At 39.2% G+C, this 22364-nt stretch overlaps 2 protein-coding genes across 3 annotated transcripts in view; both read right to left on the bottom strand.

The window, feature by feature from the left end:
- The window catches only part of LOC110067792 (phosphatidylinositol-binding clathrin assembly protein LAP-like), a 16026-nt gene extending 9411 nt beyond the window's left edge, over positions 1 to 6615 (bottom strand). For both annotated transcript variants that reach the window (XM_089283417.1, XM_089283418.1), the window contains exons 1-10: positions 6380 to 6615; positions 6151 to 6293; positions 3729 to 3804; positions 3445 to 3547; positions 3078 to 3117; positions 2379 to 2435; positions 1709 to 1768; positions 798 to 849; positions 413 to 561; positions 52 to 137 (exon numbers count right to left, since the gene is read on the bottom strand). In XM_089283417.1, the coding sequence (XP_089139543.1) occupies positions 52 to 137; positions 413 to 561; positions 798 to 849; positions 1709 to 1768; positions 2379 to 2435; positions 3078 to 3117; positions 3445 to 3547; positions 3729 to 3804; positions 6151 to 6293; positions 6380 to 6500 (887 nt within the window). In that variant the 5' untranslated portion in view covers positions 6501 to 6615. The remainder of the gene's footprint in view (positions 1 to 51; positions 138 to 412; positions 562 to 797; positions 850 to 1708; positions 1769 to 2378; positions 2436 to 3077; positions 3118 to 3444; positions 3548 to 3728; positions 3805 to 6150; positions 6294 to 6379) is intronic.
- A 1546-nt stretch (positions 6616 to 8161) lies between these two features.
- On the bottom strand, positions 8162 to 21705 carry LOC110067777 (small ribosomal subunit protein uS9m-like). The gene is made up of 16 exons (XM_020775107.2): positions 19917 to 21705; positions 19507 to 19584; positions 19042 to 19129; positions 18621 to 18721; positions 16691 to 16753; positions 15874 to 15904; positions 14816 to 14901; positions 14092 to 14210; positions 13210 to 13297; positions 12539 to 12664; positions 12201 to 12231; positions 11642 to 11747; positions 11048 to 11133; positions 10033 to 10113; positions 9467 to 9545; positions 8162 to 8482 (listed from the first exon to the last, which is right to left on the bottom strand). Exons 1-16 carry the CDS (start codon positions 20055 to 20057, stop codon positions 8470 to 8472), a joined length of 1317 nt encoding a protein of 438 aa, XP_020630766.2. The 5' UTR covers positions 20058 to 21705; the 3' UTR covers positions 8162 to 8469.
- Positions 21706 to 22364: the final 659 nt, after the last annotated feature.

Below are 22364 nucleotides of genomic sequence, written 5' to 3'. Positions count from 1 at the left end.
GAACAAAATCTAGTGGAAAGACTACTGTTACCACTTACAGGATGCACTTACTTCGATGCTGGTGGATTGGTTGTAGTCTTTCCTTTCTCCAGTGATTGCATGTGGTTTTCTAGGGCATCCAAGAGGCTGTTAGGTGCCTTGAGAGAGAAAAAAACAAAGTTTTAAACTACCCATTAAAATTTCCTGCTTATTTTACATTACTTACTAACTTACTTACTTACTTACTTAGGTCCTTCACTCCAAGTGAAGCATAGGCCATAAAAAGACTCTTTATTTTACGTTAAGTTTCTAATTTATAGATAGTTGCACGCACAAAATGAAATAACATTACTTTCACCACTTCCAAACTTAGCTCTTTGTATCATAAAATTCAGAAGACAAGGCACATAAACAATAATCGTGGTCTCATTACCTTACTTAGGTCCGGGATATCATCTTTGTCAAAACCAACATCTTCAGCAACTTTCAAAAAATCAGATACTCTGTCCATTCGGGTAATAAATTTCTTATAGATGTCCAGGCCCTCCTTGCAGTTCTTCTTGTTCATGTCAAAGTATTTCTCTGTTGCAAAAAAACAGAACAAAACAAAACAACAAAACAAAAATTACTTTGTACATGTAGCAGGATGCCCTTGTAACAAGCAGAGTATTGAGAAGGACCCCACCAGCTTTTGCTCCAAGTCCAATGCAGTAAAAAGAGGTATTTTTTATTTCAAGTAATCTGTATTGTTCATGGAATACCCACGGATCCTGTACTGTACATTAATTTTATTTTAAAAACAGGAAGAGACTACTCACCAAGCAAATTTATTATTCCATCATTATAGCAGGCAAATAATCTGATTAGGTCCTAAAAGGGGTGAAAGAACAATGAAAACAATTAGTAATTTACATGTAATTATAGACAGCAAAAACATGTACTAAATAAACAATAGCCTCCATTTGATGAGAAAATATGCTAGGATATTTATCGGCGGCCACTATCTGTTCCAAGAAGCAAACAGTTTTCTGAGAGCGTAGCTCGCGGGAAACTGTTAGCTTCATGGAGCAGATAATGTCCAAGGACAAATATCCAAGCACATTTTCAAAGTCAAATGGAGGCTATTGTTTATTTAGTAAATGGCGGCTATTGTGTTTATTATCCTTCAAATATTTTTCGCAACACGCACAGTTTTGAAAATTGGGGAATATCTGGTCACGTGACGCGTTTAGACCACTCGTGCGTGCGCGGAAATATTTGATAGATTATAACTAGTAATATTTTCTGTGGAAATAAAACTATCAAAAACAACAATGTTGGAAAAATAAAATGCTCTTAAAATAAGTTATCATTTGATGTATTTTTTCTTCATTTTCATTGGCCAAGAGCCCACCATGTGACCTGCAAATACAGTAACAACTGCCTACAAATAATGATCTGCTCAAATGTATTGCCACATATAATATTCTGCTCATACTTTTGTGTTAAAAATGGCAGTTGGCTTCCCTGTGCTGTCAGAGAGTGATTTAAATTTAGAAAACAAACTAGTCGCTTATTGAACTCGGTTATCATAAAATATTGCGATATGTCAGCGTCTTGTTAGATATTTGCCTCAGCCCTTGGGTTTGGCAAATAATTGATCTGTTCACCACTGACACATTATGATATTTTCTCAACCCACAGGATATTCAAGATTTGGTAAATATTATAACATGTATGCATTAAATACCTTGAATAAGAGTACAAATACACTGTTTATCACACCATTAGTCAATTCGCTTGATTTAATCTGAAAATATAATGCAGATGAGTCTTAAAAAAGCCACTCAAGTTTTTAAGAAGAATTTTAAATACCTTCATGTTACAGAATTGATACAGATCAAAGATGGCAATTATAATGTAGATGGAAGTCTACAGATCTGCACTGCCCATTTTTATTGTGGATAATTTCACACACCATTTGTATATTCAAGGCTGTGGTCTAAGAAAAATTTTGAGGAGCCCAAAGGTTCCGAACCACGAAATTCTGGGTGCCCAGCACTTAAGCTTATATGAAAAAATGAGTTTTTCCAGTCGCCCAAAGTCAAAGCTAGACACCTGTGGCACCCAGGTGCTTCAAGAGCACAGTCCTGATATTACTAATGTGGTGGCTTTTACTTTGTAGCTAGGCTTTCCCAGGAACTTAATGGTCATTTTATTTATTTCTTCTTTCTTTCCATTGTTGCACATGTAAGCCTAGCAAAAAATATACTATTCCTAGTTCTTTAAAAAGATTGAGTATAGACCAAATTTCCTTGTCAAGAAATGGTACACAAGGAACAAGACAATGTCAAGTAGCAATACTTGAGAAAGAGACACCTCATGAAAGAATGTCAAACACCATTAAAGAGATCACATACATCCACTTCAAGCAAGGCATCAATCTGTTGCTGAAGGACTGGGAGAGCTTTGAGGAGCTGTTTAAAAACAGAAAGAGGAACAAAGTTACACTGATGGAGTGCTGGATCAAACAAATTTGTTAGAGACTATTTAAAGTAATAAAAATTGATTTTGACATGGCCACATACCTGCACATGTATCATTGAGATGCAGCAAAAATTATCATATATGCATCTCAAAAATTACAGCAGATTTGAATTTTGATGAATCAAATGGATGAATGCAAAACACAACAGCTAGAGTATGAATTCTTGTCATTTTTTGAGGATTTATATTCACATGATTTTGTAAATTCTTCCTTCACTTCTCCTGCCCTACAATTAGACATAACAAGACTGGAAGCTAATTCAAAAATCTGACAGTCCATTTAACCTCCAGTCTTATTAAAAACAAATTATTGCAAGAGTTACCTTACTGTTTAATTAACAACCTGTCCTGAACTTAAATATACTATAACTGCCATGACAGTTTGTACTGAGATGGTGTTACCTACATCCATAAACTTTATTTAAAATCCAAATTTAAGAGTAGCTTCATGTACATAAAGCTAATATCTTAGAGTTAAATGATAAACAAAGTTGTTGTTGTTGATATAGCTGTAACAGTGTACAGGTATTACCAGTGACTCTGTTTACAGAACTGCTTTAAAAGGAACTCACTTTAGGAGCATCCATGGTTCTTAAAACACCCTCCTCCTTCCTGGAAGTACAAAAATAAATAACAATATACTGCTATGGAAATTTGTTTGAGCCAGGGACGCAGTATTTGAAGCTTACTAAAGTTGATTGTCAAGAACAGTCTGCCACACTTGCACATAATTATATATTCACCAAGCAGCCAGCTGCTGGCAGAAATCACCATCTATTCAGTACTTGATGGTCCCAGCCGACTACTCTCTATGTTATTCATCTGATTCTTTAGAAAAAGATGGCAAAATCAGCAACGCCTTGTACTTGAAAACTTGACTACTGCTTCTGAAAATGGATTTACATAAAGATGGCCATGTTGTAAACAAATGTAGCTTACCCTCTTTTGAGTCGGCAGAAGTCATATCCCATTTCTGTGTACGAGGAAGCCTTCTCATTCAAATATTTTCCATATCTCCTCACAAATGTTGACATGTCATAACCTTGAAACAACAGTAAAACTTTGAACACAGGCAATGATCCAAACAATAACAGAGTGAAAACAAATGAGGCAATACCTAAACCTAATGTTCTTTAAACATATTTTAAGGGGTTTCCAATAACAGCTGGTCAGTGTTAATGGACTAGCCCAGACGTCTATAGATCTCATGTACATGTACATACCTTGAACACCACTTTTGTCGAGAAAGTTGCCAAGACTGAAGTTTGATGTTCTTGATGCCATGTACTGTATAAATCTCTACACAACACAACAGAATAGAAAGTCTTCAGTGCTGTTATGCTTACAGCTAATTTACATTACATGTATCAGTTGATGTTGATAAACATAAAGTACTGTAACTGTCATAGAGAGCTGAAATTTCAACAACAATAGCCGAAGAAACAATAACACTTAAAATGTCAGCTTTAAAAAAACTCACTGTGATGTTAAATGTGCTTCACTTAACCAACCTGTCTGGTAACATACATGTACAATGCAGATGATACAAGCTTAACTTGGTTGTATTATTTCACGTTACAATCCAACTGTGATCTGTGTTACTAGAGAGAGCATTGTGATTACAAGTGGTTAACATGTATGTGTAGGTGGTGGTGAGAAAGCCTTTTTAAAAGAATTTAAGTCAATAATATTAGGCTATCTTGAGTCACTACAGCATGGTTCATGAAGACATAAGACCTTTTTCTCAAGGACTATTCAAGAACTTTTCAAGAATGATTCAGAATATCAATGTATCTTTTGAATCAAATAAAAACAAAAACAAAAAATGTAAGAAAAATATAACAGAAATTAGACACACTCGCTTAGTTCAATTTTGGTTTAAGGAGGTCACTCCAAAAAGCTTACTTTTTTTGTCTTTGTCTATAGCAAGTAAACATTCAGCTTTTCCACTCACCTGAGTTTCAGCCTCTGAAATGCTCGCTATCTCGAAGAAATTTGTCACGGAAGAAGCGACTTCAGAGGCCGCCATTTTTAAACTGTCTTGGTAGCCAGGCCATGTTTACATGGCATCATTCCGTCTCACTCAAAATTGGCGGGAAGGAGAAAAACCTGCCCACTGACTTGGCATCCCTCACAAGGTCAGCAAAATCTATTTTTCCCCACAATTATTCACTTAACTATCTTCAATGCTATCCTTTCGGAGTTTGGAGCATGTTTGGCTCAAAATAATATGGCTCAAGGGCAGCCATAACCCAGAGTGGTAGTTAAAAGGCTTTTCAGAATCCATTTGGACAAAATCTCTCAGACAGAATGACGTCACAAAACACGGCCTGGTGGCTGAGTACTGTTTAAAATGGCAACAATGATATTCGAATTTTGGGCTTCCTTTGAGACGAATTTCATAAGGAAAACCTGCACTTTAGAGGCTGACACTTCGGTGAGTGGCTAAACTTAGTGCAAGGTTTTTATTAGTGTTGACAAAAAATATTCATTTTTTGAAGTGATCTGCTCCTTTAAAATTGCGGCAATTCCCAAAAGATATGCTGACCTATCGTCACAGCCTGCTAGTCCCAGGTCTCCACCTCACCCATTTTCTGAATGTGTGAATGTTCTGTTTCAGACAGCTGAAATGTGACGAAGATAAAGTGATGGCCAATTTCTATTTTTGATTTCCATATCAGGATCTCATGTAGATTCCATGAGGCAAAAAAACCTGTCACATACATTTAAAAAAAAAATCCAAAATGTTTCTTATTCAGAAAATATCCACTACATACATCATAACATGGGTTTTACGACACCTTTAGGTGTTGAATTAATGTCATTAATAGAGGCCGGACGTCCATGCAGTGAGATGTATGTTAATTATGTACGGGAGGTGATACCAATACAGGTGCGTATTTCGGAATTTTTCATGGAAAAAAGGCGATAAACTTTCGTCAAAAGGATGATATACACTGATCATGATCCAAGAAAACCAACACAAGGTCAAACTGACTTAAAAGTTGGTTTGAAAGCAACGAAGTGGATGATCGATAAACTTGTAACATTTGCGAAACGATCATCGAGAACTGACCGTAATTGCTATTGTGCTGTGCACGTATTTTAGAAGATGGAAACACATACAAACTCTTCCATCTTACTGAGCGTATGACAAATAAAGTCAACTTCTTTCCTGCCTATTTAAAACAATGATCGTACCTAAAACTGACAATATATCGCAAACAGGCTATTTAACGCTATACGATATTTCGTATGACAAGCTAAAACTTCAACTACCGAAAAGCGAAATCATACGGACACCTATCATTTAATTTTCTCGATGAAGTCGTCATCTCGCTTAAATACATCTTGTAAACTAAAGTTACAAGCTTGACTCGACAAAAAAAATCGGCATATCAATGGCTAACAAATTCAATTTTACGTTATTTATCGAACTCTTGACAAATTATAATGCTGACATGTTTATACAAGATAACAACACCCAAGCCAGTCTGTTTTAGAAGGTGACATTGGATACTGGTACAAACACAAATTTCACTCGATCCCTTGCAAAACTGGTACATCCCCAGGCAGGTGGCTAATTAGAGATGTAGGGCCACTAGAACAGTGAAAATACCCAGCCACGAACATGACAACACTCACCTCATTTCCGTAGGACATCAAGTGATGGAAAGTGCTCTCAGCTTTGAAAACTACAACCCAGCTTGAATTTGTACACCGCTCGAAAATTAAATCCGCCAAGTTCGGTATAGACACATTGTCATGGTGTGTGCACGATGTGAGATCTGGAGAGCAAAATAAATCGACGAGAGGATCATTAACTCCGCCAAACAATATCTCAGAGGCTTTTCTTTCCAGTCAGTTAACTTACAATCTAAGTGCTTCCTTTTTGGTCCCATAACTTCGCGACTAGAAGCTTTGCAAACCACTTTGGCCACATAAGAGCCCGTTATTGAGTGTCTTGCGGCGTCCAACTTATCAACTACAGACATTTTTGCAAATAAGAGGCCAAAAACCCTTGATAAGCAATGGCAAATTAAAGTAAACAAGGGGTTCGAAATGCCTCTTTCGCCAACACGGAAAATCAAGATGGCCGCCTTTAATCTGACCACGTGATCAAGCATCACAACAAGACACGTGACCAACAAGTTTTAGGGGACGAGCCCAAAAATAATAGTTCGACGATGTCTTATTGCTGTGTTTTTTGAAGCGCACCTGGACTTCTGCCAGTTTCCGTGTTCCGGAAGACAGGTGGAGACGAAAGGAAGGAAGTCTTCCTCATTCCCAAAATACCTTTACACTTTTGTCTCTATTCTGATTTTCCATTCATTTTGCAGCTTACTCCCTTGATCAAACCTCTTACGTTTTCACGCCGATGTATCCATCTCTAGTCAGGTAGGAGTCTAGAAATGAAAGAGAGTAGAACAGCTGGAGAACATCGTTACCAAATCTCGTACGTACAAATTTTGCTTGTCACACAATCTTGCCACAGAAGCAGAGTCGAGACTACATAGTTCTATATGTGATGTGAGGTGCAACGTCTGTGGATGTGAAGAACAGGAAAAAATACTGTGACTAGAAAAAAGGCTATTTTTTCATCCGCCGTGCCCCACTGTAACCGGACGCGCCTGGAATTACAAGACTGCCTCCTCTTCCAGGCCTTCAAATGCAGCCTCGCCCCCAGGCTCTCTCTCCTCTTCAAATGTTGGGAGGGCGAGGGCGGAGGCGGAGGCGGAGGCGGAAGCGGGACTTCAACACCGCCCTTCCCACATTTGAAGGGAAAAGCGACATTGGAACGTGATTTGACAGATAGCAAATGACAGATGTAGCAGCAAAGAGGAGTAGACGAACGATTTGTTCCTCTGACAACGCTCTAGGCAGATCTAGATCTTCGCACTTTTATTGAAGATCACTGATAAATGAAATTCAGAACTATTATGGCAGCGTCAACTGCCTGAAATAAAAAGTTTCGTTGGCGTGAAAGTCAAACAAGAAAATGCAAATATTTTTTTCAGTTTTTGGTTGTTGTTGTTGTTGTTTTTTCTGTGGGACGAATGGGAAAGGGAAGAGTATTATTGTCATTATAATTATTTATGTTAATTATTGTCATTATAATTATATATGGTTTGGTAGCTGGTGAAATTTTGGGATGACCCACTTCGTTTTGAGTCCTATGACCGTATTTTGTACCGAAAAATATTATACATTTACAGCTAATTGCCAGTTATTACCAGAACCGTGGGATACTCAAATAATTCAACTATTCAGACACTGTCCACACACACGACTTGGCGGCAATTTCAGTCGTCATTTTCATTCTGATCAGTGATAAGAGGTCATGGGATTTGGTTGAGGGATACGCCTATTCATTCAATTCAATTTCTTAGTCTTTACACGTCATTTATTAATTTAAAGGCTCCTGTTTAAAAACACTGAAACCTGAACCGACCTCTGAAATAGGATAATTCGAAGCCGAGTTCCAGTGCCTTTACAAGTAATTCACGCTCTTCTGGGAGGGAAGAGATCGCCTGGGAACCAAGCTGATCGACAGTTGCTTGGAAACGCCGAAAACCATTGGGAGTTCCGGAAACTCCTATGATGACAACTACGGTCACTCACAGGCAGTTATGGTGAAATAAAGTGGAACAATCTATAAATTCTTTAACGATTTATTTAAATATGTACCCTAACTTTGCAAAATATCTTCAAAATAAAACCTAGTATTTACAGTTATGATCAATTGGACATTTGCCTCAGTTTCAAAACGGGGCCGGCTTCCTTGCAAGTTTACAGCTTTACAGCATGTGGGACGTAAAATCGGATTTTGCGAGACATTGCTGGCCGGCGAGGCTTGAGGGTATATTTCTTCACGCATGTCTCTGCTTTGTTTCATTTTTCACTCATTAATTGGTGTGGAGAGGGCGCCCGAACAGTACTCTTCACGTCACAAAGCAAAGCTCTTCATCGTCTAACCCTGAAAGTTGAAACATGGCAAAATGTCACTAAACATGGCTTATAGTTGATAATAATTATTCGCAATTGTCCTTAGCCTTCGCAATCTTACAGTTTGTTATATCTCTCAGTTACCACGTGCACTGTGATTGGCCGTAATGATTCAGGGGTTTTAATAACGTTTGAGCTGGGCTGGGTTGTTCGAGAGCCGGTCAACGCTAACCCAGAATTAAAAGTTAACCGAAGTATTAATTTTCTTGTATAACAATGTTTTTTACTGCTAATGCTGTGTGTAGTTTGGGCTTGCACAAGCTCAAAACGAGAGGACAAACAATATCAACAGAAAACCTCACCGAAAAGTTACAAAACTGATATCAAAATTCTTGCTAATCCTGGCCCTGGGTTAGCGTAACCGAGCTCTGAACAACCCGGCCCTCAGGAGGACAAAACTTTTTAGCTGAACTTCTTTATAAGAAAAACTTTCCTCTAGATGGTCAAACCAGATGGGCAAAATCATCCTGACAGCTGGTCAACTTGCCTGATGCCAGGCCCTGAATGAGACTCTACGCTAAAATTTGAAGCTGCTTTTTTTTTACCGCCAAAGTGTCTCGAAATTCATCGCCAAGTTTTCGTAACGTTTCTTTTTTTATCATTTTTCTATCTTTAAATGTGTTGCGTACGTAATCGTATTGTAAGTAGTGCCGTGAGTATTAGTAAATTGGAAGTAATGTGAATCAATAAAATTATATTGTAAGCAGTATAAGTATTTCCGGCCTCAAGAGTCCTCATAAGCCCGATGAGGATGAGTGAGTGTGTGAGTGAGTATAAGTATTAATATTGTAAGTAGCGTAAGTAATTGTATTGTTTTGTAAGTAATATAAGTAGGGAGGCTTAGTATGATAAGTGGCGTAAGAAATCGTATTATATAAGAAGAATTGCAAGTAGTGTGAGTAACTGCATTGTATTTCTAAGTAGTGTGAGTGGCAATAAAAAATTGGTGTGTTACCAGGCAAACTTCTTTCTGGCTCTCTTCTGCCCAGGCTTCTTTCTCTCCCTGACTCGGTAATCTCGTATTAACAACCGAGCTGAAAAACAAGAGGAAAACGAATCTAACAAATATCGTTTAACGTCAGTCACAAACAGGCTAATACTGCGCAGTCGCGTGATGGTAAAATTCCAACAACTCACGCGTAGTAGCGGAAGCGAGAAGGCAGCGTGGCCAAGTGGTTAGAGCGCTGGACTTAAAGTCCGGAAGTTGCGGGTTAAGTCCCACTCTGACCACTAAGCTGGAGATGTTTGCCGATAGACTCGAGTCCAACTCTCGGCCACGCTTGTAAATAGCCAACTGGCTTACTTCCGGGTTAACAACCTTGTTGTGTTTACGCTGAATTATTTGTTTCTGACAGGAACTTACAACTGCTCGGCCCCAGTAGCCTTTGTGTTATAGACATTGATTTCTATTTGTTTAGAGAGATAGCAAACTGAGCCACTAACGCTAGCTTTCGCAGCTCGTATCGATTATGTGTCAAAGATCGTTATCTACAAAGCTTCTACATCAATACTCTGTCAAACCTTTTTGAAGAGGTTCCAAGTAGCTGTCCTCAAAATTTAGCAACGCACGACTGATAGCAAGCCTAATAGCACCAGCCTGACCTAAGACCAGTAAAAAACCGCAAATAACGCATTACACATGTGATGCATTTAAGTAAATCAATAAATCACGTGTAACTAATATCGGTGTTCCGGCTAATGCTTGTTCATTAACACTAACGCCGTCCGTTGGGACGGGTTAACAAAACACTGCATGCTTGAATTTAAGTCTTAACTAATTAATATTCGAATCGGTCGTGTTGGTTAGCTAGTTGTCGTTCAGCAGTCGCAGAGTTTGGACTAAAAATAGTACGTTTAGTCGCTTCGTCTTCGTTTCGATTTTTGTAATAGTTGTAGAATTTCGTATTGTCGAACCAATCGGTTTTCACAATCACGCCAACAACTAAGGTTATTTGGTTCATTCCTTAATCTAACGACGGTTACAGAGGAGGAGGCCACTTCTCTCGGACCGTTCAGTATTAGAATCAGAATTTCTTGCTTTTCAGTACAACGCACAAATGTTCATGTTCATATTCATGTTCACAAGCTGATCAACTCGCTTTCGGAGTTGTCCCAGGTTATTGCAGTCCCGCTAACGACTGAAAATTCTTGGAATACAGGCACAACAAAGAGGATTTTACTACAGTCGTTTCTAGTTACCCAATGTACTTGCTCCATTCAATCGCTTCACAAGCCAGCCTGCGTGCAGGCTCACGTTGGGTCACGTTAACGAGCTAGGATCGCCCTGCCGACGACTGCCGACTCGTGTCATTCGATCTCTCGTACTCAAGTCTTCACTCATACTCGAGGCTTTGTAGTGCGCATGTGACCCAAACATGAACCGCTGGCTGGCTAGAGTGAGCCCTAGAGGAAAGCTAGAGGAAAGCAATTTCGTGGGCATCTCCGGGTCAATTACGATGAAACAGCCATGAACTCCGCAGGAAACTCTAACGCATGGATATTGTGGCATTGTCTTTCTAGAATGAGAGCCTCCTACCCGAATGTCCTCCACCAATAACCTCACTTTTCACATCATATTCACCAACTGCACCAACAGTGAGGAATGGACACATGATTTGCTTCCTAGAACATTAACGAAAAGGAAATTAATGAAATCAGACAAGTTCCAAGTCATCGACTCCTATATATAAAAAATTCCAATCGTGACGAGGGAAGAGGCAAACAATAAAATGCCTTACTGGTACGAAAAGAACAACACTTGCATCTTTGTAAGCTGGTAAAAGTAGACGAAAAAAAATCAAAAATACAACCTTGATATTTTTAAAACCAACAAAGAGGACCATCTGTCACAAACTGGAGTCTAAACGCAAACACACTTCTCCCTCTTCACGTGCTGAATTCTTTCTACACTGGAGAGGAGTCTAGGTCGGACTGGTATTTGACCACCGATGACGTAGCGCTAAAGAGATCCGTATAGTGACTGGCCGAAAGAAATACCAATCAGAGATACTAAAGTAATCTCTCTAGAGTGCGTTACCACGATGGAATTTTTGGGGTCAAATCTCACACGGAGCAGGGAATTGGGAGTTTTCAGACCAGAGCGTAGAATTGTTAGAGATTCATACCATACCTATCTTCCATTCTGCCGAAATACTTAGTGAAGGGAACATCGTTTACGGTTACGTTTCCTGACCCTCTCTTGACCGTAACTTTCGCGATGGCCCTTTTACGTTCGCCTAAAGTATACAGAAAAAAAAAAAACATTACGGACTTTAAGAAGTAATAACTACAAGTGCAGCCACAAAGAGAATAGGGACGACGCCAAAAATAGGGAGAATAGGGCGAAGAGAATAGGGTGACGCCAAGGACGACGCAAGAAATTTTGTCTAGATAGTAACAAATGAGGGCGGAAAAACATGTAACCACTGACAAGTGCAGGAAAATAAATAAACCAACCGATCAAAAGCGCGGGAAAACAAATAAACCAACCGATCAAAAGCACGGGAAAACAAATAAACTTGCCGCGGGAAAACTTACAGCCAATGGCTGACAAGTGCGGGAAAGTTGCGTCAGTACAATCGCGATTGGCTTTTGTTTTGCACGCAATTGTCACATCGCAGATGAATTGGTTGAGTTTGTGAGCCAAGTGATGCGCTCAAAACAGACAGAAGTTAAATAACTTGACTTACCCTCTCCGAAAGCCTCTCCTTTCTCATTTAGCTGTTAAAAAAATGACAAAACGGCGATTACACGAGACACACAACAACATATAGCACGCATCGATCAGACTTGCACAACGTCGTACCACAAGATCACCAGAGACTTTTACATCACTTCAAACAATCTTGCAAAATCTTCCGATCAGGAATATAAGAGCTGGATTCATAAAAACTCTAAATTTAATTCATGTTTGAAAGACGATGGTTTACGCCAAAAACGACTGAAGTGATCTCTATTATTCAATAAGAAAACCATATGATAACCAGAACACATAGATGCGTGCTTATTTCCTATAATGTGAACCTACCTTCTTTTCTACATCTTCCATTCCTGGTAATGGAATTTCACGTAAGAATCGAAGCAAAAAAGGAGTCGCTAGAAGTGCATTTCGGTGTTTGGCTAGTTTCTTCAGCCGATGAACAATGACTTCATACTGTAATAAGATAATTCAGAGTGCTATTAGTAGCGTGACGGCTGGTAACGACAAGTCTATATTCCACACTGCATGAGGCAACATTGGACACAGAGAAAACTTAGGAGGGAGAGCTTTTCATAAGTGGACTATCATGAACATGACTTCCAAAAGTCAAAACCCAAGAACTACTTTGCACACCAGGACATTGCCATTTAGGGTGGATATATTTAGACTTGAAAAACCCTTGGTAAACATTTGCTCTTATACCTGTTCATATAAGTAGAAAGTGGCGAATGGGCTGTCTAACAATGAGACGAAGAACGCTCGCACGCAGACGAGTAAGAAGAAAAGCGCGTAGAAAAGAACGGAAAACAGATGAACGGGTTTATACAATAGACGAACGAACGAACGAACGAACGAGGGAACGAGTGAACGAACAAACGAACAAACGAACGAACGAACGAACGAGGGAACGAGTGAACGAGTAAACAGACAACCGAACGAGAGAATGAACGAACGAAATAGATTTTTATGGGAGTATGGAGCATAATAGGACCACATACATCTTTGTCTGGCAACAATTCGTTCAAATCTCTTTGAAGCTCTTCTTTTGTAATCCACCTCATCTTCGGCTGACTCTTCACTTCGACGCTAAAAATATCAAACAGAAAAAAATAACACAGACTCAGTGTTACTAGATAAGTATATAAGTATAAAGCTTTGTTTTGTTATTAATGGTACATACTACATGTTCGTTGAACCTTAAGCTTTTACTTGAAACACTTTTGAAACACCTGATTAGCTAATTAATGATTTCTCAGAATTATTAAAAAAAAAAAGAAATATTACTCTTACCAACAGTTATAGAGATTTCTGACACCTCCATGAAAAGCGATGACAAGATTGGATATTTAATTTAAATGTAGCTGTAATTTTTATTTGAGGCCTTGTGCACCACTCCGGCACAAGGAGTAAGGTGAAGGTGAAGGTGAAGGTGTAGTTTTATTTACACAGGAAACATGAAAGAGCTCTGATGAACTCGTTAATCAATCAATCAATCAATTTTTTTACTGTGTACTACATGTATTTACAGAATTTCAACATTTACATCAGATGGGAAAAGAAATAATTGTTACATATGGCTATGGAGACAATAAAAAAGATATGTACATGGTAACCAGAGCAACCATTAGCTTTCGAGCTGGTTATCACCATGTCAAAGTAGATGCGGAGAACAAAAATACATTACTGAAAATAAATTACTGAAAATACATTAATGAAATACAAGTGTTATTATTAGAATTTGGCTCGCCGGTATTTGCAAAGGGAGGAAAGTAGGAGAACCCAGAGATAAACTCTTGGAGCAAGGACAAGAACCAACAACAAAATGAACATAAAAATGCTAAAAGTCAGAAATGGAGAGGACAGAATTGTGTGTATCTTACCTTTCACTGTCGTCTATGTCCAGTTCCTCTCCACCTGTTTCACTCTTACTTGTCTGAACTGCTTCAAGGAATCTGTCTCCATCACTGGCATCTAACTTTGCAGCTTGTTCATAAATTTCCTGTCAAACGTATTTGATAAATGCTTATTACATACACTGTTTGTAGAAATAAATATACAAAGAGAAAGAGTGGAGCTTAAAATTTAAATTGTGCATGAGTTTTGAAAGTTCATAATGAATGCATTATCAAGTGACTAAATACCAAACTGACTGGATGGATGGATGAATTATCAACAAAGTGAAGGAGTGACTGTGCATGTGATTCAGTACGTCTGGTCTGTGCTTTGTAGAAATGAACTAAGAAGTATTTTACTCACACTGTCAAAAGCCACTGCACGCATTAACTCGGACATGACTTTTACGACTTTAGATAGATCTTTTTGTGTGACCATCATAAAGGAAAGCTATAGATCAGTAGCAGTACTTTCATGATGTCGCACTATTTATTATGCTGTTTAAGGACAAACATGTAAACTGTACAAACAACCAATATCCTAAGGATAAAATTATAATCTGTCATACTGAGTAGTTCTCAGTTACGTGTCACTGGCACCGTTAATTTTGGATAACATTTTACATAGAAATTTATGATATTTTTCAAATCCTGACCTTTGCCATCCTTGGAAATGAAAAAATTACAGAATAAAAGTACTGTAGATACTTACAAACAATGTGTCGTGGAATCCAACTTGGCCTGAGTAGAAAGCTGAGGCTAGTGGATGCCCATTCTTATCCATAGCTTTAGCATAACCTATATGTACAAAGTACAGAAATCCACTGAATAACAGATTCTCAGGCAAAGTTAAACTTCATGTAACCAAGGGTTTCATTAAATTCTCCAACAGTGAAGCAACATTGCTTTTAACAGGCAAGAAAATCTTTTTGAACTAAACTTCTTTACAGTGAATTCTTTGCCAGGTGGACTCCCTCAGAAGTGGCTCTGCTGAACAGAGTCCCATCATAGAGAAACAAGAGAAATTTAGTTGATCAATGAGGCAGTCACGTCCACCATACAGAGGTGTCTGCTTTGAGAAAGCTGATGGTGTAAGAAAATATTTCCTAAAGATGGCCAAGCCAGGTTGGCAACTAAGCTAGGTCGGCAACTAAACCAGTGCCTAACCCATTCAAGAAACCCCTGATGTAGCACTACCACGACAGAAAGACAGTAATTGAAAACGTTTTAGATATTGACTCGGTGCTCTCCCAGAAGGACCAAGTCTCAGATGCACTCTCTCATTTTCAAGGCTCCCTTTGATGTTTAATTCCACAGGTAGGGGTACCATTGTATATACCTAGGATGAAACTCATGGAAGTACTGACAACAAAGTGTGTAAAGATCAGAAGTTATTGGTTGGTGAAAAACTAAATCAGTAAGAACAATTCTTTGGACTGCTCGTACACAAATTGAACAAGTGTAATTATGTACATAAAGCCCCAGTTAGCCTGCATAGCAAGCGTTCCCATACAAGCTGAATGAAGTTGCGCCACGCAAAAGAGCTTTTTCACATTCCACTTGAACAGGTTTGCTTGCTACGCAGGCTAGGCCCCAGTTGTTTCGATGTTCTACTGGATAAATTGCTATCCAATGGATATTAAAAGATTTACTAAACACATAAATGTACTATGCCATCCACTGGATAGTGATTTACAAGTTGGATAGTGTTTATCCGCTGTAACAACAACTGGGCCCTAATTGCTACTTTGTGTGAGGTGGATTACCTACCTACTGTCTGTCTATAAATCTTCCTAGGGTCCTGAAAGGTAGAGGAGATGACCAAACAAGTGGTAAATCAAATGTTGAACAACAGCAAACTCATGTACATGTTCATAACTATATACACTTACAACCTATCAACAACAGACTTTGTACGAGGTTAAGTAAACGCGATGTAGTCATGGTCACTTGGTGATTCGAAATGAAACTTTTTGTATCATCACAAGTACTTGACTTGTATGTTTTAAAGATGAGAAAATCAATGATGATTTTGATGTTTTTGTAACATATAGGGGAGTGCTAGTGTAAACATGCAATGAACGGCGTTAGTAACTGTTAGCGTTAGTGTTAGTGTTTGTGACTTTTTTAGTATACCCCTATTAGAGGGATACAAGAAACCACAAGGGATATAATTTTATGCCACCTTACTCATTCGACTCTTACTGATGTTTTGCTTATGTTTTTAAAAATCTGACCACTGGTAGGCCATAGGGTAGGCATCATGGTCTACACCATGACCTACCCCATGTTTTGTCCACATCCTCCTCAAAGTGTTCAAATGCAAAGTTCCGAGTTCCAACATAATAGTTATAGACACCCAATGCAATTGTTAAACCTGTACTACTTAAGCCAAAGAGGTTTTACTATTAAAAAGAGTTTCTTGAAAAAGGTATAAACCACCTCTAGAATCCTGCATATGCTCAGAATGTGCCAAACATGTTCGCTATTCACTCAGAAATGTCAACCTAATATACATGTATGTAGTCATATTTGCCATTTTTTCAAGTAGCTAAATATTGAATGCCAAAGTGATTTAATTAGTTACCTCTAAAAGAGGGCGACAATCCTTAGCATACAGTCCAGAAGGCATCAAGTATTCAATAGCTTCCTGAAAATAGATTTAGACAGTAGAATTGACGGTCAACCAAAAAAAAAGGTGGTGGACATTTGACACTGTGGTTTCTAGACTGAACAAATAAACAATTTATTAACGAGGCAGTGTGGCCGAGTGGTTAGGGTGCTGGACTTGAAGTCTGGAGGTGGCGGGTTCAAGTCCCACTCTGACCATTAAGCTGGAGTTGTTTCTTGGTAGACTGTAGTTCAACTCCTCGGCCACACTTAGAAATAGCCAACTGGTCTGCCTCCTGCCAGTTGGGATTTTTAATCTTGTTACGTTCATTTGCACTATTTGTTTCATCACTTAGTTTCATTGGCCCTGAAAAGCCCAATTGGGGGAGTGGTCAATTAAGATATTTTCGTTATATCTATAGGTGTATCTACATGCACAGTTATCTTGCTCTAATGGCTACAGGAGGTCATGTTACCCTATCAGTCATAAAAAATTGGTTGACTCGATATGTGTACATCAAGAAGATGACAGGAAGGGAAATATTGATGATCTACAAGACTTCCAACTTTGAGACCATAATGGAAATTTTTTATTCTAGTTTGAAGATTTCAAACTTTGAGAAGATTTGCATGGAAAAAGAGTAGCATGTGGGTTGCACGTTTCAGGGATGTACAACTCTAAGAAAAACACTAACAATCTCAGCTGTATTTTCAGGCCTGTGCACTTACCCCAAGTGATAAGCTCTTTTTTAGCTTATGAAATAAGCCATAAGCCATCTCTAAACTAAAAGTTATCCCTTTTTGCAACTCTTTTTCATAGGAATAATTCAAAATTTTCAAATTTTTAAACTGTAATATTATAATAATATTCATATAATGCCTAAATGACGTTACATGTGGCCGTGTTACGTGTCAGTATATCTGGGGGATTATCGAGTAGGCATATGTGGGGGATTATTGAGATGTAGGCTGTGTAGAAATATGTGGGGGATTATTGAGATGTAGGCTGTGTAGGAATATGTGGGGGATTATTGAGATGTAGGATGTGTAGGTTTATGTAGGGGGATAAATAAGATGTAGGATGTGTGGGTATATGTAGGGGATTAATGAGATGTAGGCTGTGTAGGAATATGTGGGGGATCATTGAGATGTAAGATGTGTAGGTTTATGTAGGGGGCTAAACAAGATGGTGTTGTCTACAGGATTCCCTGTGAGTGCGGCATAGTCTACATCGGGGAAACAGGGATATCTATGCAGGAGAGGATCAAAGAACACGACAGGGATATACGACTCACCCGAACCCAGACCTCCGCCGTTTCTGAACACACCCACGAGACCGGCCACTATCCTATCTGGAATGAGGTCAAGTTTATTGATCGAGATCCTCACTGGTACACACGTAGGGTCAAGGAAGCTATTCACCTAAGACTTCACCATAACAACATCAACAGGGATAGTGGAATTGAAATTCCTGAAGCATGGATACCCACAATCAAGAAACACAACAACAGGAGAACGGTACAACAGTGGACCACTGAGGGAACAGCTACTCGCCGGAATAATGGAACAATAGGAGGATCGAAATGCACCAATCACAGCCGACCTTTGTGATATAAATGATACCGTGCAATCAGTCGACCTTATCGCCTGAAGAAGACTAGCAGTAAGCAGTCGAAACGTCGCGATCTACATCTCAAGTGACTACATCGTGAGATAAACGATAATACACTTTATTATTGCATCTACCACGATGAATAACAACAACCTTTTCCTCGACAATGCCTAAATGCCTGGCTACAGTGTACATGTACAAATACTTGCTCTGGACAAGACACAACAGTCTAGTCCATTATTTTGATGGTGACATGTACCTGCCTACAATCTAGCTTTGCACACAATTTCATTACCTGCAATTCCTCACTGCTAAATGATTCAGGATCCTTCCCCATTATTTTTGCCAACCAGTCACAATGCTTTTTGTAGTGAAGCACTTGCTGTGCTAATGGATCTGGAAGTACAGATGCAGAGAAATCAGCGATTTGATACTTTAAAAGATTCGCAGTTAAGGCCACAATGGTATTCTCGGTATTGGAATGAAACTAGCTTGCAATGGATTATGGCGGGGAATATCATTAAAAAGAGAATAATGTCATTTCCATTTGAAAAAAATCCTACCTCTCCACATCCGCTGAATGGGTGAGGATAGGGAGGGGGGTACATAATGTTATGTAAGAACCAAGAAAATCTAAATATTGGTAAATATACATGATTTGTATAATACTATACAGCAAAACTCTATATCTGATATACAATAATAATCAAACAAACCATCATCATCTTGACCTTCTTCCAAGCTATCAGAACTTGTGGAGTCTGTATTTGCTTCAGCATTCACTGAATTTTCTGGCTTTAAACTCTAAAAACAAACTTAACATATCACGCACAATTGCATCTCCCTACGTCAAAATCAATCTCAAACTCCCAGCTACCTTTAACTCAAATCATTTTTCCCATGGCTATCCTTCTCAGTCACTTATTGTTCCCAAACTGGCAAAAATCAGAAACGCCATTTATTGTCCTGGTATCCTGTGATGATATCGAGTCATTGCCCTGAGATTAAATTTTGTGTATATGTATACTTTTGGGTCCATGTACCTTGCATGAATTCTAGTACCTAACAGATGGCAAATGTATGTTCAAAAACACAAATAAAACAATTCTCGGGCATAAGGCAGACGTTTACATGTCTTACAGGTATATCTACAGCTAGGGAAAAGAATTAACTTAGCTTACCTCGTTTATCCTCGAAAAGGAGAATGCCTCTGAAAAACGTGAACTTTTTTCATCTGCATAAAACCGTTTAGGCGAAACCTTTGAAGAAATGAGTCTCTAACTAAATAAATAGTTTATCGTGGGCCACATGTACTTGCAGATAGCAGAACCAACTACATTTGAAGAAATTCAAAATTCGAAGGATCGATTGGGACATTCCATTTTTTATCTGCACCGCAACCCCCCCCCACCCCCCCCCCACCCCCCTTCTATGGAACGCAACCTCTGGCACAGCGCCTGTCGGAAAATTTTTTCACAGGGACCGAGAAAATTTTGAACTTCTCTGATGCAAACTTCAAAGCTGTTTTAATTAAAGCTAAAAGTTAAGCTTATGTAAGTTACTTCTATGATTCTGCAAAAACGATCCCTACCGCATTAACGGCACTAGCTGGCCGACACCTCCACAGGTATCTCGAGGTGTTAGTCGTAAGCCTGCTAGTTCTTGAAAGGCAGCATGAAGACGATGATACTCTTAAGAACAACCGTGCGCCACACCGTACACCGGACGCCATGTTGTATTTTAGATAATTGAGCCCGCCATTTTACCACCAATCAGCGGATGCTTTTGCGCTAGATGCGTCATGTAAATAACTCACATAATTTGTGTCAGACTTCGCCACTTCGCACAACTATAAACCGAACAGACCGAATACCTGGGGGTCTGGACCATGGGGGGCCGGCCATGGCAAACTGGGCGGGGGGTGGCAAAGATGGGGCTACCAATCACGCATTACGCTGAATTTTTCTATTAAATCACGCATCACGGAGAATTTGTTTCACCAATCACGCGTCACGTAAAAAGAAGTACGTACATCGCCAATTTTACTTTCTCGACCCTAAAAGCGTCGTTAAAGGAAGAACTTTGGCGATTCAACCACAAAAATGCATCGGTAAATATATGAACTCGCACGTGAAGACGTTCCTTACGATACCCGTTCAAACGGCTGAACCCACGGCAAGAGAACTAGCCTGCGAACAGGCTCCCAGCGAGGACGCAAAAAAAAATCCGGCGGGGGATTGGGGAGGGGGTGGGGAATCAGCGAGCTAAGCGAGCCGTTAAGCGTGAAAAAAAGAATTTCGCGAATTGAGCTCCTCCTCGTCACCATTCCGCTCTCGGCTCTCCCCACTCGTCCTAGACCACACTTGGCTAGCTCGCACTAAACCCAGTAACCCAACCGGGAGCCTGTTCGCAGGCTACAAGTGAACGGATAATTTAAAAGGCGATAGCCAATTTACTTGTTCCAAGATACCTTAACACCACTTGGTTTTACACGAGTTGATAACCACTGGATATAATGAGTAATGACACTAGGAACGATTTAATTCTATTTTAATTTTTCGTTGTCAAATATTTTGTTGCTCGGAAATATTAGCTGGTCAAGCTACTCTGAAATTCGAGCTTAAATAAAGTTTATGTATGTATGTATGTATGTATGTATGTATGTATGTATGTATGTATGTATGTATGTATGTATGTATGTGTATTTAATGAAATGCAAACTGTGAAGGTAAACGTGAGGAATTCATGAGATGTGGGCTGTGTAGGTATATGTTGGGAATCATACGATGAAAGCTGTTTAGGTATATGTAGGGGATAAATGAGATGTACGCTGTGTAGGTATCTGTAGGGATTATGGAGATATATTACTGTGAGGGTATATGGGGGGATTAATGAGATGTAGGCTGTGTAGGTATATGTGGGGGATTAATACGATGAATGCTGTGTAGGTTTAAGTACGGGATTGATGAAATGTACTGCTATGTAGGTAGGTGTAGGGGATTAATGAAATGCAGGATGTTGGGGGGATATCTAGGGAGATGGTTGAGGAAGAGTACTTGATTATATATCCAGGAGGTATTGAGAGATGAGTATACTGCGGTGGAGTTAACTGGCCGCCCAACCATCCGGGTGGTGTCGCACTTATAAAGCGAAAGAACAAAAGGCTTCGCTGTGAGCTAATGAGAAAGTACTGACGTCATAGCCAAACTGGACAAACGAGTTTCTGACACCGGCTGGATTTGATTATTCAAAATGGCGGACATACCTTAATTTAAGGTTATAATATGCTAATTTGCCAAACATTCTTTATATACACGCTTATGTTCTGTAACGGCTTCGTAATTTATGCTATACATACAGTTATATATTAAAATACGCGTTCACCTGATGTATCTTGAGTTAGAGTATCCAGATTAAGCCTTGATTGATGACGTTCGTTTAAGGTTCTCTCTGCCATCTAATATTACACGTTGCAGCGAAAGCGTAGTTCAAATTCGTCGACAATGTCCACCGTCTACGAATGCCTACGAGCGAAAACAACTTCCGATGCCTCGCCGCCTAAAGCATCACAATTTTCAATGTTATTCCACCAGCTATCATTGCCTCCGCGACGTTTAGATTTGAGGTTTATTAAGTAGCGAGATCCCCGAGAATTGGAAGCTATGGAAAGAGACATACTGTAATAATTACTTGGTTTGGAGCGGGAAAGCCCCGAGTATCAACCCGCCATGTTCAAGGACATTATTGATGACGATGGCCTTTAAGTGTTCAAATCCTTACGCCATACTGAAGAAGAAGATGCAAATGATTGCCGTGAAGTAACGGGGAAGATGAAAAAGTACTGCATCGGCGAAGGAACGTAAACGAGATTGTTTCAGCATGAGGGAAAAACTTCCTACCGAAACGCTCGCCAAATTAATCGCTGAATTAAAAAGAACCTTGGCAAAGAGCTCCAATTTATGTGATTTTTTTTTACGGTTTTTACACGATACTCTCATCTGCGTTCGACTGGTCTTGGGATAAAACATGAGCAAAGCAC

This window comes from Orbicella faveolata, unplaced genomic scaffold, assembly GCF_042242905.1.
Source record: "Orbicella faveolata isolate gen_17 unplaced genomic scaffold, um_ofav_v1 contig_12, whole genome shotgun sequence".
Taxonomy (NCBI): domain Eukaryota; kingdom Metazoa; phylum Cnidaria; class Anthozoa; order Scleractinia; family Merulinidae; genus Orbicella; species Orbicella faveolata.
This window is presented reverse-complemented; position numbering and strand designations above follow the sequence as displayed.